The sequence below is a fragment of the Apteryx mantelli genome, chromosome 2, assembly GCF_036417845.1.
Source record: "Apteryx mantelli isolate bAptMan1 chromosome 2, bAptMan1.hap1, whole genome shotgun sequence".
Classification (NCBI taxonomy): domain Eukaryota; kingdom Metazoa; phylum Chordata; class Aves; order Apterygiformes; family Apterygidae; genus Apteryx; species Apteryx mantelli.
The window spans coordinates 139,290,172-139,307,939 of record NC_089979.1 but is presented as its reverse complement, the minus strand read 5'-3'; the positions used below and the strand labels follow the sequence as shown (position 1 = coordinate 139,307,939).

General features: G+C 35.9%; 1 protein-coding gene across 6 annotated transcripts in view; it reads left to right on the top strand.

Annotated features, from left to right (window-relative positions):
- Nucleotides 1-17,082, top strand: part of PHF14 (PHD finger protein 14) — a 172,124-nt gene extending 155,042 nt beyond the window's left edge. For 3 of the 6 annotated variants that reach the window (XM_067291646.1, XM_067291642.1, XM_067291644.1), the window contains one exon: nucleotides 16,902-17,082. In XM_067291646.1, coding sequence (XP_067147747.1) covers nucleotides 16,902-16,976 — 75 coding nt within the window. In that variant the 3' untranslated portion in view covers nucleotides 16,977-17,082. Of the gene's footprint in view, nucleotides 1-4,120; nucleotides 4,216-16,901 lie in introns of those variants that run through there. The other 3 variants (XM_067291647.1, XM_067291643.1, XM_067291645.1) reach the window with 2 other exon arrangements.
- Nucleotides 17,083-17,768: the final 686 nt, after the last annotated feature.

The window sequence follows — 17,768 nt, the reverse complement described above, 5'->3', positions numbered from 1 at the left end:
CAAGTATTTCCTTTCTAGGAAAATCTCCTCAGTCCCACCGCCTTGAATATATCTATAAATGGAAAGCTGTTATTTCTACCTTGCCCTGTGTAAAGAGGAGATGAAAGTAGCTGATGTTTTGAAAATGTAGAGAGGATTTCTGTTAAATGGTGCTCCTATAGCTTGGAACATTCCTTAATGCTTAAAAACACCTGCAGGTTATAAACCATCTTTAAGTCAAATTTAGTCCAGAAATCAAGGCAGTCTTGGAGCTAGAAAACTTGAAATTTTGTTCTTTTAAGAAAGTGGAATAGGAACAGCAACAAAGAGAGGAGAGCTCATATCCAAAGGGAAAGGCCACCAAGGAGATTTTTAAGAGTTATATTGAGGACCTTCAGAAACTTTCCCAGTTAAAAAGATGAGAATTTTGTGAAATAAGCTGTGAAAGGCTTGTGAAATAGGCTGTGAAAGGCTAAAAGGAAATTAGCCCAAAGATGCTGCAAGTAGTAAGGCTTCTGTGAAACATTCACCAAAAGGTGAAGTTTTAGGCATGTGAAGGCAGCAAAAGGCAATGGCTTGCAGGAGGAAGATGGTGCAGGCTTGCGACATGTTGTGTACACCTGCTTCTGTCTGAAGCTGTCAGGTCAAAACAATCCAATGGGCATGGAGAAAACGCCCTTTTCCTTTTTGCATCAAGGTATAAGATCTTGGAAATGAAAAAATCTATGGGATTTTACCCAAGGCGCAGAAGAAGGCTGTACTGTGTTTAATGAAACTACTCATACAAAATAAAAATCTTAGCTCTCAGAGGAACAGAAAGAGAATTATAGGTATAGCCTGAATTTTTGCATAGACCAAGAATGCAAATTATTTTCAATACAGAAGAATACTAGGTTGTACTAGCCAATGAAGGCAAAGTGGTATTCGAAAAGCCTTGTTCTGAAGGAGAAATCACCTTGGAAAAATATTGCCAGGAAATTTGTTTTCCATTTTCTTGGGTCTTCTTCCTGCATGCTTTTGTGCTTCTCACAGCTTAATTTTGAAATGTCCTACATAAATCAAATCCTTATAGTTTCTGAGAAATTGTAGAAATTATTAAGGGAAAAATTACCATTAAGTGGAGAAGTGCGATGAGTTTGGCTATGCAAGAGAAAGTACTGAACGTAGTGGTGGTCATTTGAGGTAGTATCTTAGTGATATATTTTCTTCATACTGAAGTTGCTTGAAGATGCTTCTGTTTTGATTTTAGTATCTGGTGAATCTCACTGTGCTGACAGGAAGTCTTAGGTCACATGCACAAGCAATGAGCAGTAAAGATATGTTGCCTTTGATACATTCACGGGACCCAGAGCTTCTGCAAGGTGGACATGTAACGCTGCTTTTCTGGCCCTTCATTGTCTGAATACCTAGGTCGCATGCCACTGGAGTCCAAAAGTGTCTGTTGTTTTTAGGATGTTGTCCAAATTGTTTCCTGTGGTTAATCAGGCTAAGAATGACAAAGCAAATGTGATTCTATAGCAATGTTCATTTACTAGGAAATTATTACTTGGGGGTTTTTTGGGTTTTTTTTTCCCCATGGCAGTAAATAGGCTTCTGCTGAATGGGCTCCTTCTGTCTGCTGTCGGGTGGCTGTTGATGGTATGCATGGGTCCTTTGGCCTATAAAGAAGAAAAGATAATACATACTAATGAGGAAGGTATTGGTGAATTGGGTAGCTCGTAGACATATGGGCTGCAGCAACAAAGTACCTAATGCCATAATAGTCTACAAATACGAGCTATTCAAGTTGGGATAAGTGTTCCGATCAATTATTGTGGCTTTCAGTAGTCCGTTCTCTTTTTGTCAGACTTAACCTCTTACCTACTTTTTGAGTCATATCTTGATGTGTGATAATTGTATCCAGCCATAGCTAGTTTGGAATGCTGATTTACATGAAGCTATCTGTGGATTAAACTTTTCAGTTAATGGGGAACTGACTGTGTGGGATTGGATTACCTCCTGGATTAGATTTCAAAAACAATTCATTTCCAGTCATCCTCTTTCAATATTTTCACTACATTTTAGTCCAAATTAAGGTGAAAGTTGGATTAAAAGGACAAAGCGTGAATTAATTTGCTGAAGCAAACAGAGTGTTAGTGCCAAATTTTGTTAAAGAGATACTACTGAAAGGATTGCAGGTCTTTCTTCTAATCCGCAGAGAATCCATGGGCCTCTGAATTTAAGGGCTTCATTCCAAACACAATGCACAAGGGGTACATAAAATCCTGTTAAATAGTTCATTTTGTGCATTCATCTCTTGTTTGTTTGCAATAATAAAAATGTTGTTTTCAGCCTGGAACAATCCCATTCATGCAGAAATCACTTTGTAAATGTAAATACTATATTAATGACAGCTCTGTTCAGAGCAAGTGTTTTAACCTGTTAGGCAATGCCGATTGCTCTCTTCCTGTAATTGAAGCTTTGAATATAGAAAAGAAAATTCTGCCTTTTATTGTCCTCAACAAAATAAAGATTTTCAAGAGGAAAAACTGACTACCAGTAGAGGTAATGCTCACTATCTGCCTGCAAATGTTGTGTTAACAAGGCAAATGAATTACTGCTGTTCTTGGATGAATGGATTGTTAAACGTGAAACTTCTTCTGGCCATTGAGTAAACAGCAAAGTTTGAGACATAATCAAATGACAGGGTATTAGTGATGCATTTTAAAAATCTAAAATTAGAAAATAAATATCCAAAAGTTCATGCACCCTAAGATGTAATTCTGGACCACAGCCTTAAAAATTACAGTCACCTGATGCAAGACAACCTCCGTATGAGGTTTACTATTCACATAGTAAAAACTGATCTAGCTCAAGGGGGCCACTGCAACTTTCACAGAGGAGATATTGACTACCACTTAAATGCTATTAAGATCTAGTCTTCCATGGAGAGCAGGTACCTGTCCTCCTGAAAAAGAGGAGGAGATGAAACAATTTTGTTTGATCCCAATGGCTGATTTACTAACACAGACTATGTGGTTACTTTCTTATTTCATTGTGTTTTAAAAATTAACTCCATTCTCTGTTCATCATTCCAAACCAGACACCTTTTATATGCATTGCCTTCTGATTGCTCTCAAAGCATCTTTCCAATTAAATAATTTCCTAGTGAAAAACAAGTTTATGTGGAGCAGAATTGCTTTTCATATACTTTATAGCTTGCTGCATATTTTACCATATTGTGTATCATAAAATTCCTGCTATTAATGGTTATTTACTTTTCTTAGAGACAATATGTATACATATATCAGAATTTAGAACCAAACTGTTTCTTGCAATAGCTACACTCATTTCATGTCTCCTTTTGCTGGTTTGAGAAAGAACAGGTGATGATCTGCACTAGAAAAGTTAATGCTTTTAAAGCCTTCTGTACCTTCTGAACGTAACAATAAGCTTTTCATGTATAGAGCTCCTTCCTGACATTGAAAATGTTGCTATTCACATTTAATGGATGAGTCCTTAAATATAGCAGCAAGTTTAATTTCCACGCCCCTCCTCCACACAGGACAAATACATATTTTAGGAAGGGGTCAAGCATCAGTGTTGAGATTTTTGCTGAGAAATTTCTCATCTGAGTGTCAGACCATGCTTTACTATAGCCACATATGTTAACTTTATCCTGATTTCTGTTAGTGACCCTCTTTCAGATTATAAATCCTATTATATACCTGTTCTCTGTTGACATTTGTCAGCTCATTGTATAGAAGTTTTCACAGCTTCTTCCACACACCGCTTCATGCATGCAATTCTCACCTAGGTCTGAACTCAGTTCCCCCTGCAAAAGCACACCAGTGTGGACTGCCCCCTCAGGGCTCAGCACTGTTTTGTTTAAATGTCTGCATCAGCTGTCTGATTCTGTATGTCTCATGTGTACTCAGTATGTTTATTTTATAAAGAAATAAAAAAAAAAAAAAAAAAGAAATAGTTTATATACATTTCAGTGATATCCATTTTTAAGCACTTTTCATCAATCAGCTGTACTTGGCCCAAGGAAGAAAAAAGTGGGTGAGATACATGTAGCCATTGTACTGATCCACTTACTGTTCTCCGTGTTTTACTTCTTACTTCTCTTACTTCATCTTTTTTTCATAACTGATTTTAGACTCTGCAAGACCAGACTCCCCAGATGTGTTTGTACAATATCTGGCACGATATGACTTGGCCAAGATTCAGATGATTAACTGATATTATAGTTAAGTAAGTATTATGCAGATATATCATAACTTATCAAATTGAGCAGCTATGTATTGGAAAGAGCTAGAGACCCTTCTAGATCCAGGTCTTAAAAGACATCATTGTAGGGATTTTGAATGGATAGTGGAGGCAACAGCTAACAAAATTTTTCAGGTGCTCCTTTTTGAGAACTTTCCTCCTAAAAATGCCTCCTAGAAGGTTTCCTTGAAATTAAATGAATTGAAAATATCTTAGTCCAGTTCCATGCACAAATGATTAATGTCAGTGACTGTCACTGATATTAAGGAGAGTACTGGCAGACTACGGGAAGCATTAGTTAATATAGGAGGTATAAGAACCTTGATTAGTTGTCTGCCAACATACATAGCATTTGCTGTATTTGCCTCATAGTCTTCATATTCTTAATGATTATATTTTTAAATTGCATTGACAGATGAAGTTATGTAATTACATGTTTGTTTCTAAATATAAATGATCTATTAAATGGCACTGCTACAATCTTTTGTAGTTTTCAATTTGTTGTATGATCAATGGTACATCTAGATGAGAGGAAACAGGCAAAATTATTTGTGTCTAATACAAGGTAGTATTTGCCACAGCAGAACATGAACCTGTTCTGTACTACAGAAACATTTCTTTATTGCCTATTTTGTTTTGTGAGTAAAGGAGATAGATGAAATTCACTTAAACTGTCAGTAACAAGAAAATAATCAAATAGGTGCTGACTGTTACCTTGATATCCAGTTCCTTGAGCTCCTCTGTGTAAAGAAAGAGACAAGGCAATGATTAAAGAGCAACAAATAGATTGCAACTAAGTAAACTGAGTAAATAAGTAAGCATTTATTTAATAGTGTTAAGTAAGATTGAGAATTATGATAGCAGCAGTTGTACGAAGAACAGAAAGAGTTAAGCACTGAACAGTGCTGTAAAGCCATTTGCTGACACTACGTAAGGTGCTGGGCAGAAATTCTTTAGAGGCAGCTGACAGGAAGCACTACAATTTTGGAAAAAATGCCATGCTTGACCTGGGTCAATTCAAGTTCAATATTCCATTCGAGAGAGGCCTTATTCTACAGTTAATTTCGTACATAACTATTTTCTGGTAAATGGTGCTGTTTAGTTCAATGATCAGCTGAGCTGAACGTAAAGATGCATGTGAATTTGTTCGATGAGCCCTTGGTGGCTGTGAAGAGTATTATATATTAGAAGCATCATGACATCACAGAATGGCAGAACGGGAAACAAAAAAAAACTTTAGAGTGAATACCCTTCTGAGGGATAGAACCCAGTGAGCTTCATACAGAGTTTCAACAAGTGATATTAAACAGCTGCAGTATTTTAAGGAAAAGTAGATAAATAGTGATCTATGATGTTTGCTCTGCCATGAGCTGTTCTACCATAAATATGCAAAACGCTAATTAGTTATAGCCAAATTTCCCTAGCTTTGGAAATCTTTAAAGCTTTTCAGTAATTGAATTGCATCAAAGTATTTTTTCTCCAAGTTTTCTAACATGTGATTTGTTGGAAGGCAGGGAGAGATGGGAAGCAAGCTGTTGTCAAACCACAAGATGCCTTTGGTGTGGTGTAGTGAAAGAATAGTGTCTAGATTTCCCAGAAGGAAATGCACCAGGAACCCTTCAGGAATCCTGTTTGTGGTGATTATCTAGACCTGGGTAAGGTCTGTCAATGATTTTGATCCTAAATTTCTGAAGGGCAACTGATCTTTTTTTACAGAATGTCTATAAATAGCAGTAGAAGAAAAAGTTTTGTAAGCAAAGCAGAGCATGTTTGGAGCTGGATGCTGCTTGTACAGAGCAGGTTTCACAAAGTCCATTTTAATTATGGTAGTACCTTAAATGGTTGGACATTGCATTGTTTCCAGCAGGAAGAGTTTCATCAAATTATCATTACATAAAACTACAGTGAAACATCACTATCAAGACTAGCAAATTACTAAAACATCCCTAAATATGCCCATGGAATTTAATAACATTTGGTTTTAGAACCTCGCTTTGAAATGCAAAGACTGGAATGGAGATTGAGGAGAATTCATTCTATTGTAATACATAATGCATTCTTTTTTTTTTTAATTTAGAAGCTGACCAGCTTGAAAATATTGAAGCTTTAGTATATTAAATGCAGTGGTTTTAACCCCAAATTTACTATGTCTTTATTACCAAAACAGGCCTTGATCCTTCAAATACAAGTGTTCTGTTGTATGAAACAGGACTGTTCAGACATGTAGTCGCATATTTACAGGATCAGAACAGCAAGTGTTACCTTCAAATACAGAAACAAAGTCAAAATACAACAACACACACATCTCCAAATCTCCCTTTGCCATCTCACCAACTTAACTCCAACTTTCAAAGCTATAGGCTTCTTGTCCCGTATCATTTCAGGTCCATAGCCAAATGTTTGCATTATGTTGCCTAAATAAAAGTATGTTTATACAGACTGTAAAGGAATGACTTTTTCTTTTGGGTGGGCCTGCATGTGCTAGCTTAAATTTAGATTAAATAAATGATAATAGTAGGGAAGGTATAGTTCTTCCATTAGGGACTGTACCTGGGTTGTTAGTGTAAAGCTGTGGATCTGGTCCTGGCCTAGAATATTCTTTGGTGAATTTTATTTAATGGATGTTGAAATCATTGGAAATTGTCTAGTTATAGTTTTGGGACTCTGGATTTTATTCTTTTGTTTCATACTGTAGGAAAACGATGCAATTCCATGTTACTACACCCCATATGTGTGGGAGCCAAAAGAACAGTAAAAGGAAATAGAGATTTTCTGCATTTGCCATCCAGAATTTGTCCTGTCTAGTAATTTGTTTCTAAATCTAAATATTGTTGTGTAAAGAGTATTAGAGTTGTCAGAACAAATCTAATAATATTAGCAGTTCACTGAGGTGTTTGATAACACTGTAAGTAATGACCAGAACTGGAGCGATGTGTTCATGTCAGTAGAATTTTGAATGTCAGTTTGTAGTTTTGGGGACCTAATAGATGGGGTTGTGTTTTTTAAAAAATTTAAAAGTCTGTGCCTTCTCTCTGATTTCTTCCTCACTAGCACAGGTTTTATTTATTCTCTTAGCTAATCATTCCATCTACCTCTACGGCTTATTACTCTCCTATCATTTATCATTTGCAACTTCATAGATTGTGTTTAAAAATTGACATTCTGTATTAGAGCAAATGCAAAGGCATTTTTACAGCATTTTCTTATATCATTTTTTGGAAAGTAAGTGACCAAAATTCATTTTCTGTGTTGTTCAGACTGCTATATCATCATATTAACTCTATAGAAAGATCCATCATTTTGCCTTGAGCCTGACCAGAATTTCATGACTGTACTCAGGTGAAATGTTCTAATGAAATATAAAAAAAAGGGGGGGGAAAAATCCTTTCTGAACTGTTAGCTGTCACATTATAAGAATGTTTTCATGGATTCCCTAGTTATTACATTTATATTACTGCAATAGACTTTTTCTAATTAAACAAGCATTTTCTATTGTCATTAAAAAAAAAACCAAAAAACTTTGGTTGTGCTTTTTACAGTAATTTAATTAAGCATTTCCTGTAAATTCATTTCAATATCTCTCATGGCTCACTAAAGTTAGAATTCAGTGTAGAATGGTAGATTAATTGCCCTTTGTCTTAAATGAAATAAGAATCCCAAATATGCAGAGTCATGAAATTTGTGTTCCTCAATTGCTTATTCAATGCTTTGGAAACCTGAATCAAGAAATACTGAAGAAGAGGGCCGAAGGTTGTTAAATGTAGCGAGTAACACAGATTTTGAACTTTACTTAATGAACCGAGTGTTTATTACTATGAAATAAATGCACCATTTAAAGAATTATGGTGGAAATGTAAAACATTAAAGCTCTAATTAATTTTGGTCAGAAGCATGCAATGCACTCATTTTTCCTAAAACATTTTCATTAGTGTTTAGATTTCCTCTGTTACTGAGATAAATTTATTCTTTTCAGGCATTTTTTTCACTTCAAAACATGTACTTCACTAATGTTGAGTGATGTCTTTCAGCTGCCTTTGATGTATATATTTCTTGTTCATAATTTACAAAAGCATTTATGTTTCACTTATTTGTGCCTACTTTTCTGTTTGATGTTGTTAATCATTTGGGGAAGAAATAATGTTCTCATCTCTTGATAAAAAGCTGTGTATACCCAAGCTTACTTGTGAAAATAGTTAAAGCATGAAAAAAAGTCTTCAGCTACCATTTGGTAACTACCAAGATATGCACATATATATAGCATAACAACTGAATAGTTAAAATTAGACTCTTATAGGTTTGGTTTTTTATTAAACAGCACTTAGAAATATAATTGGTTAAAAGAGCTAATAATTCCTCATTGTTGGCCTGAGAACCTTTTGTTCTCATGTATGTAGCTATTGTAAGAATAAATCATTTTTCTCTAAGCATCAAGAATATGCACACCAAGAAGTTTTGCTTGTTATAATTTAGTAAATGCACAGTGTACGTATGGAAGGAGTATAAGCATAACAAATATTTAAAATCATCTTGATATAGGAAATGTTTTAAATATGCATTGTTAGGCTATGGAATATTATTCTATAATAGTATTAAGAGTATCTATAAAGTAGAACTTTTTGATTTAATTTATATTTCATAAAATGATTATATTATCACATAAGTAGAAAATGTTATTGTGATTTCCATATATGTCATTATAGATGTAGATGCACAGACGTAAGTAGTGTAGTTGAGTGACAAAGATGCTTTAGAAAGGATCTTAATCAGAATAGTGTCAGACTTGAAGGCATGAAAGCTAAGACTACATTCTGAGACTGAAGTGGAGATTAATGAAACCCCTCCTGTACAGGCACAGTGCAATCCTGCTTAAGTTGCTTTTCCTTTATTTCGCAGCTGATGTCTCAAGTTCGTAATATTTCAGCATTTAGTGATATAGTGTAAGGTTTATAAACAGAAACCTTTTAAAGACTCAAACTGTTAAAGAGCAAACATTTCCTTGTACTTTCTTCAAGGAGAACCAGCTGAACTGGTAGAACAATGGTTTGGTTTGAAGCACCACCTGCCTTGAAGAACATCCCAACTGTAGTGGCAATCAGCCAAAGGGGCCACTCAGTGGAATGGCTGCCTCCGAAAAAGGAGAGAAACAGATGGAGGGTTTGAAATCTGGCATCCAATTCCACTTCTGTAGTAAGCTTTAAATGAAATTTGACTGTAAGGACTCTTGCAATGGTACATTTATCTGTATAATCAGAATTAGAAACAAGGACATAGAAAATACAGAACACTGACAAACATTTCAAAAAGCCTCAAAGTTCTTGTATCAGTACAAGTTAAAGGAAAGAGTTCGTGATAAACATGCAGCTGCTCGTAGCTTCTTAAGAGGCTCTTTATAATAAAAATAACTCTCCTGGTCTTGCATTGCCACCTAGGGTACAATACCATTTACTACATGAGTGAAGTACTGCTTTGGAAACATCTAGGAGTTAGCATTGCTCTTTTTACTGAACAAAATGGAGTGGAGAGCTGCGTACAGTTAATTGGTGTCATGTTTACTTACATTTTGATGCTAAGCTCATTCATAGCCTCCGTTTTTAATGTACCAGATCAGCAGAGATTCTGTTGTAGGGATTTGGTGGGTTTTGACAGTAAGAATTAATGGAGATGCACATTAAAAGGTAAGACTGTCAGCTTGCCAGTGGTCCCAGAGGGTGCATTTTCTTGATGACTGCTTCAGAATACTTCATGAAGCAAATGTCAAACTTGTCAAGGCTGTCACTATGAAAATGATCCATGTAGCAAGGGTCTCCTTTCCTTGGGAAACAAACAGCTGCCTTATCACTGCATAGCTGCAGTGACAGAAACCTGTCATCCTTCACAGGAAATTTATATTTGCTTCTAATATCCATTGGTAAAGAACTGTTCCAGTCATACTCTGTATTTTTGCACCAGTCGTCATTATAGGGCTTGTCAGCAATATATTTGAAGAAGATAGCATGGACTTTGGAAAAAAAAAAACTTTAGAATTTTACTACTTGATGCTCACCTTCCTTACTGATTTAACTCTTATAGCCCTCCAGGCTCATTTTCCTCTGCACTTTGACTATTACATTGGAAAATAAGAATTTAACATATACAAAAAAAAGTCCTCATAGTTTCTGAAATCTCTCCTTCCTGATATATTTTTGAAGGGTATTAAAAATATTTTTGCCTACTTACAACCAGTGTTTTATAGCTTGAATCTGTGAGATAGAAGATGAAATATCTGCTGCATACTGCAGATTTTAGAAGTGCTAATTGGAAAGCATGCCCTCAGTGAGATATGAACTGTAATATTTATATATTTTTACATTAGCACTTTTTTTCTGAAGAGCAGTGCCGTCTTAATTACTCTAATAGAAACAAAGAGTAGATTGCTAGTGAAAGGACACAGCCCAGCGCACATCTTTCACTGTTGCTGAATGGTAGTGTAGGCATTATGGAGGTTTGGGGTTCAGCTTTTGTGGCGTTCCCGAGGGTCAGTGCCAGCGAGTAGCATAGTTATTAAAATGCCCAGCGGGGCCAACAGTTTAGCACTGAGTAGTTTTGCGGCTCAAGCGGGGAATGGATGTCAATACGCGCTGGAGAGTCGTGGGGCCTCGAGGTGGGCACTTGCCAGTACCTTTTAAATGTCACTCAGAAGCTGCTTTAACAAGCTGAAAAATTCTTTCTTTCTGTGGACTTTACTATGGCTAGGCACCATGTGCTCTGGGGACTCACCACTGTGCAACAGTCCCTCAGTTATCTTGATTTTATATAGTGATTTTACATATATTTAGGAGTCCTCTGTAGAGTTAACAAGTATTTAGAGTAAATGCTTTCCATCTATTTGAGTGCATAAAGCTCCTCCACTGACAAGACGGCCGGTTCAGTTCTTACTGCGGGCAGTAGTCACCCTTCCTGTTGGCATCGTGGGCGCTTGAGGCCATTTGGTAGGTGCATGCGGTTCACAGTTCTGCTCAGGAAGACTTGTAACCTCTGCAGGAACCATGTCAGAGAAAATGTCGATATAAACAACTTCACAAATCTTCTAGTCATGTATTTGCACTGAAGAGCATCCTTTCTTCTTCTGAACTGTATGTGATAATTATATTCCTTATGCTTGAATAGACTGTATAATCTTTCACTTGTTTAGGCTTAATTTCCTGAGAAAGGCTTCAAGACCTTTTGCTTTTTATCATTTGAAATACTTGGTGTTTCTTATGACCAGCTGGACAAGCTCACTGAAGCTTAGTATATAAGTCATATTACAACTTTGTTGGATTAAGATACTCTGAAAAGTCATAGTGTCTGAATTTGGTCCTAAGTGTTTTTGAGATGGTACTTGTGGATTATGTGATAGCATAGAGAAACCTTTAGTCATTCCTTGGTATACATGTATATTTTTGGTCTTTGTTTACTTTCTTATTTATTCAGATGTTCATTTACATCATACTATAATATGTAGCTGCCTGTTAAGCTTATAATATGGGTTAAACTTTACACAGCACAAAAATAGTAACTCTATTTTGTTAAATATCCCTTTGTAATAGAACTCACTTAGAAATTTGTTCCTCCATCTTGATGCATTAAAAACATCCTGTACTATTTTTTGATTCTGTCACTGAAGGCTTAGAATGCCTTTCTTTTTTTAAATGAAATTTATATGAAGGGACAGATTACGGATATGGTTTAATGCACAAATCTGTAAAATAGTGCATTTTCGAGCACAGTTAATTGATGTGTGATATGTTCTACATACAAAATTGTGTCAGATTCCCTGTAGAGTTAAGAATTGTCTAGTTCACTATTATCCTCCAGATTTCATATCATTAACTAATGGAATAAAAAGAAATTGGCAGACATTTTGAATTTAATTGGTTAGAGAGGGAAAGAAAGAGAAAGGGACACTCAAAACCCTATTTATAGTTGTTTTTTATGTCAGAATTTGTCTATGGGGGAATATCCTGGAGTAACTACGACAAAATTAACTTTCCACGTGGGCCCTCCTATGCTTTGCTCTGAGCACCATTTGTAGTTGACCTTAAGCATGCTTTCAGAGGAGGTTAGGTTGTATGACTGAAACACACAGTCTCTCTCAACTGTCAGGTCAAAATTTTCAGAAATAAATTCTTAAAAGTCAGCCTCTTACCTTTGCTTTTTGGTGCCTAAGGGCATCTAAATATTGTAGCACCTTAGTAACTTTCTCATTAATCTCAGCAGAGCTATTGAATGCTCCATACTTTATGAATACTTTGCAACATTTATTTAGGTGCCAGACAGCAGGCTCTCAGTTTTTAAATGTTTGTCCTAATTGTGACCCGTCAACACTCAGCTGCCAGGTGTTGACTAAGTAGTTTGAACCAAGAAATGTTCGTAGGACGTTTAAAGACATCCCTAGGGCATCCAAAGGACCCTTTAATCCAATACTCTGTTTCCATCGGGGAAAGGAGAGATGCCTGGGGAAGGAGTGTGAGAAACAGGCAAATGTTTCAGGGGGCCCCTAGCCCCCCACTCCCCAATGAGGCTTTTCCAGGTTCCTGCAGTCAATGGCTTAAGGACCTCCTGTACTGAAGTTTTGATTCAGGGTATTGTGTTTAAGAGCACTTTTTAAAGCCCTTTATACTTTTCCTTATCACTGTTGTTTTTGTAAATTTAAAAGAATAACAATTCCAAGCTTAATAACAATTCCGTCTTAATTCATTCCAACAGGAAAATAATCCTTGGGCTGTTAAATGCACTTTCTCAGTAAAAGTAATAATACAATCTTGAGGGATTCACTCCCCTTTACACTCTTACAAGTCACCAGATCTGTGCTTAGGAATATTTTAGGTGAGTGTATTCGAAATGTGCTTTATCAGAATTTGAGTCTCTGGTTGTCTGCAGTCAGAAAAGATACTGACACAAGTTTGATTTGTGACAGCTACTAACAAAAATTACTTTGTTCCTTTTACATTTTAACACCAAAATGACTGTTCTCTGTTTCAGGATTTTTAGGGCAGAAAGCACAAGACAGTAAATCATAGGCAGCTGAAGCAGAATAAATAATAAAGTAAAATAGAGATGTGAGGTGTTAATGTGAATAATGTGAATTGAATTATTGTGAAATGGAAACTGGAATTCAGTACTTCACCAGCAATAGCAACTTTACACACTGCCATCATGAACTGATAAAAGGCTTGCTTTCTTCTGCTGTCCTTTAGAATTAAAAGCATTATAATAGTAGGTAATTAGTAAAACAAATGTATTAAACATGTTTAATCTTCAGTCTGTTTGGCATCATTTCTTGATAATGAGGCTATATAGGCTATTTAGCTGAAAATTCAAACATTATTAATGACATTAGAAACTTCAACCAATTCAGTATTCTATATGCAATCATTGGCATGCCTCTTGGCTTGTGAAAAAAAGATTAAAAATTGCATTGAAACTTTGCAGTGTCAGCAAGCTGAAGGAACAGTTGGTCTTCGCATCTTAGAGTATGGTTAATACATACTCTCTAAATTGCCAGTTTTAATCTTTCCCGAGTAAACTGACAGTGATATTCCACTTCTTAGTTGATAGGAGTCCACGTCCCATAATTTTCTGATGATTTACAATAATTAGCCACCCTGTCATTTTCAGGCCACTGCTGTCACTTTTTTTTGGCAGCGATCTACATGGATGCCAGAAGAGGTAGTTCAGACTCCCCCGTGTCCCTGGCCAATCATTTCTGCCATCTCTTTTGTGCGAGCACTGTTATTCACGTGGCAGTGCACACATCAAGGAACTGACCTGGCTGAAGACACTTCTGACAAAGAAAGGGCTTTCTCCTCTTGTTAATTTATTACCATAAAAAGGCGATTCATAGTTGTTCTGCCTTTTGCACCACAATCACCCATGTTCACAGATACTGCACCTAGAAAGTTTCAAAATGAAATGTGGCAGTTTCTGTTCTTGGAAAACAGAGCTGGAGTAAAATTGCCTCTACAAAATTAAAAAGTCCTATATATGCATGATATAATATTAAGAAGTTCTGTATATTCATGATATAAACATGATATAATATGACACTATTGAGAAAAATTTTGTGCTTAAAAAGCACAAAATTGGAGGAGGGACCTGGATGTGGAAGTCTGCCTTCATAATTCCAGTTTATACTCTGTATATTTTACGTGTTTAGATTTGTTCTGCCTGGTTGAAACAACAGAAATGAACAGAGTATTGGTACTCCATAATATCCCGAAGCAGAGGCTTCCATGTTTAGTATTCAATCCGAGCAAAGCCTAGACTTGCCTTAGCCGGTCAGCCGTCATTTCTGTATCTCAGAAGACATTGATCATTGCAGCTGTTGTTGTAAACTAGGAAATCTGCCAGAGATCAAGTGTGACCTCATGAGCACAGAATTAAAATATTTCAAGTCTGCACAAAACCAGAAGATCCTCTTACAAAACCTCTTTCCCTGGGTCAAACATTTTGTCAAAGAAAAATAGGCTCAGGAAGCTAATGTTCAGCATTGAGCTCCGTATCCCTTCACCCTCCTGTAGTCCTCAGTGAAGGCAAGGCCCAGTTCCTTCTCCTGTAGTCTTTTAAATTTCTACATATTTCCTCTATTAGAAGAGGAACCCATAAGGAATATTTCGAGTGTGCTGGGAAAGGAATAATTGCATAGGGTTTCCGTTCCTTATATGAGGGAGTACAAGAAAGGCTGTTGGAATAGTGGCAGGTTATGTGTTAGGGAGGTGGATTAGTTGTCAGGGAGCCATTAGGGTTATAACTTCTAGACCATTTAGTAAGAAACTTCAGAAACATGCAGATTTGCTGTTCTTATATAAGTCAGTCATTTATAAAAGAGCCTTGCTGTTTTTTTCTATAAGAGGCAACGGTTTCTCGGGGTGGCTGTTTAAGGCAGCAATGTTCCTTGTCTCTCGTCAGCAGTGTATCTGACACATAAGCTTCTGTACATGCTGCTCCTTTGTTGTTTTACATTCTGTCTAGCCATTATGTTCCCTAGAAGTTTGACCTTTATATGCGTACTATACATTACTCTCTCTTGAATAGAAGATGCATATTAGCAAGCTGTTGGTGTACACCTATGCACAGACATGTTTCCTTACCTGATCCAAAAGTGCCACAGGGCTCCCTACGCATTTTTAAAAAAGGCTGACAATCCAGAAAGATAAGAAGAAAAGCATTTAGCCTTTAGTGTTCAGTCATGACAATATTTCTCAGGGCCTACCCTATCCCAGGAAGGGGAGAGGATTTAGAGGCAGAATGCTTTGAAATATGCACTTCCTTAATAGACAAACTGGCTTTTCAATTTTATGTTAATGTTGTGTAACATAATATAAGACCACAATTCTTTAATGAGATTTTCCATTTCTGTTCTATTTTGTGATGCTCATGTGATCTTCCTATATATTCAATATCTTAAAATCATTTTTCTAATTATTCTCTAAAGCCCCTCTTTGAAGTAGAGAATGGAGGACCAGGGTACAAAGAGATAGTTACTTGCCTAAAATAATTAAAGTGGCCTGTGTTAAAGTAGGAAACGGCACCCAGGGTTCCTGGATCCAACCTAACATCCCCATCATTTCCTCTCTCTCTGATTTGATTAATTGATATTGGTTAGGATGAGGGGTATTGCCAGAACACATCTTAGCTCCCAAATGTCTGTTCCTTAAGGATTTGGGTTTTGTTTGTATTTTCAGAATGAGGAAGATTCTCCGTATTGTAAATCAAAATGAGGAGAGGAAAAGTGGCCATACTTTGAATGTGTGGAAAGGACTGTTCATAATGTGATGGCTTACAAGTTGCCCCATGAAATGGTCTTAGACTTTCATAATTTGTACTTTGGGCTGGGCACACAATAGTATTCATTCCTATAGAAAGGGACGTTATGATGTCACTTCATTGGTTCAGTATGACCCAAAGAAGCCCAAAGTGAATTCTGAGCCCAATTCTTGGAGTTGAAGCTGTAGAATATTGTAAGCATGCTGCTGCCTGACATGCTCATGTTTCCTATTTTAGACCTGACTGATCTTCAGATAACATATGGTGGTACAAGTAATTGGAAAATTGGCAGACCTGTCAAGAAAACATGCTAGATGGGACAAAAATATGATGCTGCAGCACATAAAGTGTCTTTGAAGTTAAATTTATTGTCTTTTATCAAATGGTGAAGTAAACCTATCTGGTCTCAAAAAAAATGAAACATTTTTCAATGGCATTTGCTTTTCAAAAGTAGTTTTTAGAACAATGATGAAAGTTCTTGCATTTTGTGAGTAATTTAGTGGAAACCTCTGTTCAAGAACAAAGGAAAGGTCTGAAACAGCTGCAGAAGTTTGAATATCATGTCATATTTGTATGTTTTAGTAGTTTCTTTCTGTAACCAATTAATAAAGTGGTCAGGGCTACAAATAAAACATTTACTCATTAAATTATTCTTTTAGTATTAACGTAGGTGATTAGTCTTTTTTAAATTTTGAGTATTCTTAATATTTTTATTTCAACTCTTGAGAAAAACCAAATTCTTCAATAAATAATAAATGACAATTACTGCTATATTTATGCTTGTTGGTCAGCCAAAAGATGCGTAAAATATTGTACATATAAGTACAACAGGCTTACGTCTTCAATAAATTAATTAATGTTTGGGTTTTCATTTTCTTTTGTAGGAAGATGAAAGTGAAGCTGATGAAGAAAATCTGTCTCAGGAGATGACTTTGGAACAGAAAAAATCAAAAAAATAGGAAATTGCTGTCTTGTTTGAAATATTTGCAAGTTGTGTAACAGTGATTATAGTTTCTCATTGTAAAATTAACAAAAATATTCTCAATAAAGTCATTGAAAATTAAATTCATGCTGCACTGGGAAATTAATTAACTGGCTCTTGGTGACATTTGGGATTATATTAAAAGCTGAATTTTCAGATCTGAAGCACAATACCAATAAAATTATAAAAGCTTTTAGAACACAGTGCAGAAAGCTGATGTGTTATTCATCACTAATAACATTTCCTAACCAAACAGGTCAATTCTTTTTCTTTAAACTATACTGAGCAGTGCTATCCTGAAAGGATAGCTATAACTCAGGCATATTCAGGTATTTCTGAGTGAGAGTTTTGATACTTAAGAGATAGATAAATGTATGATCTACTAAATAAGTCCTGAAATTTCTTCTGATCATTATGTTTACATACTTATTGTGATTTTTAATTTGTTTCATGTTGTGTTAGCATTTTCTTCCATATAAACCTTTTCCATCTGCATGTGATCATTGTCTTTTAATGAATGTCAAGCTTTTGTCTTTATAGGTTATAGTTTATATAATCCATCCAGATTTAATTCCTTTGTACCCATCTTTCTATTCTAACAGATAACTTTTCTTGCTGTGTTTCAAAACCTTAATTCAGTAGTGAAAAATCTAAAAATATATGTATATATTTCCTACACTGAGCATTTTGATTTGAGATTAATCTCAGTTTTTCTGTCTGTGCAGGTCAGTCAATGGGAAGGTTAGTACAAGAAACTCAGATGTAGGTC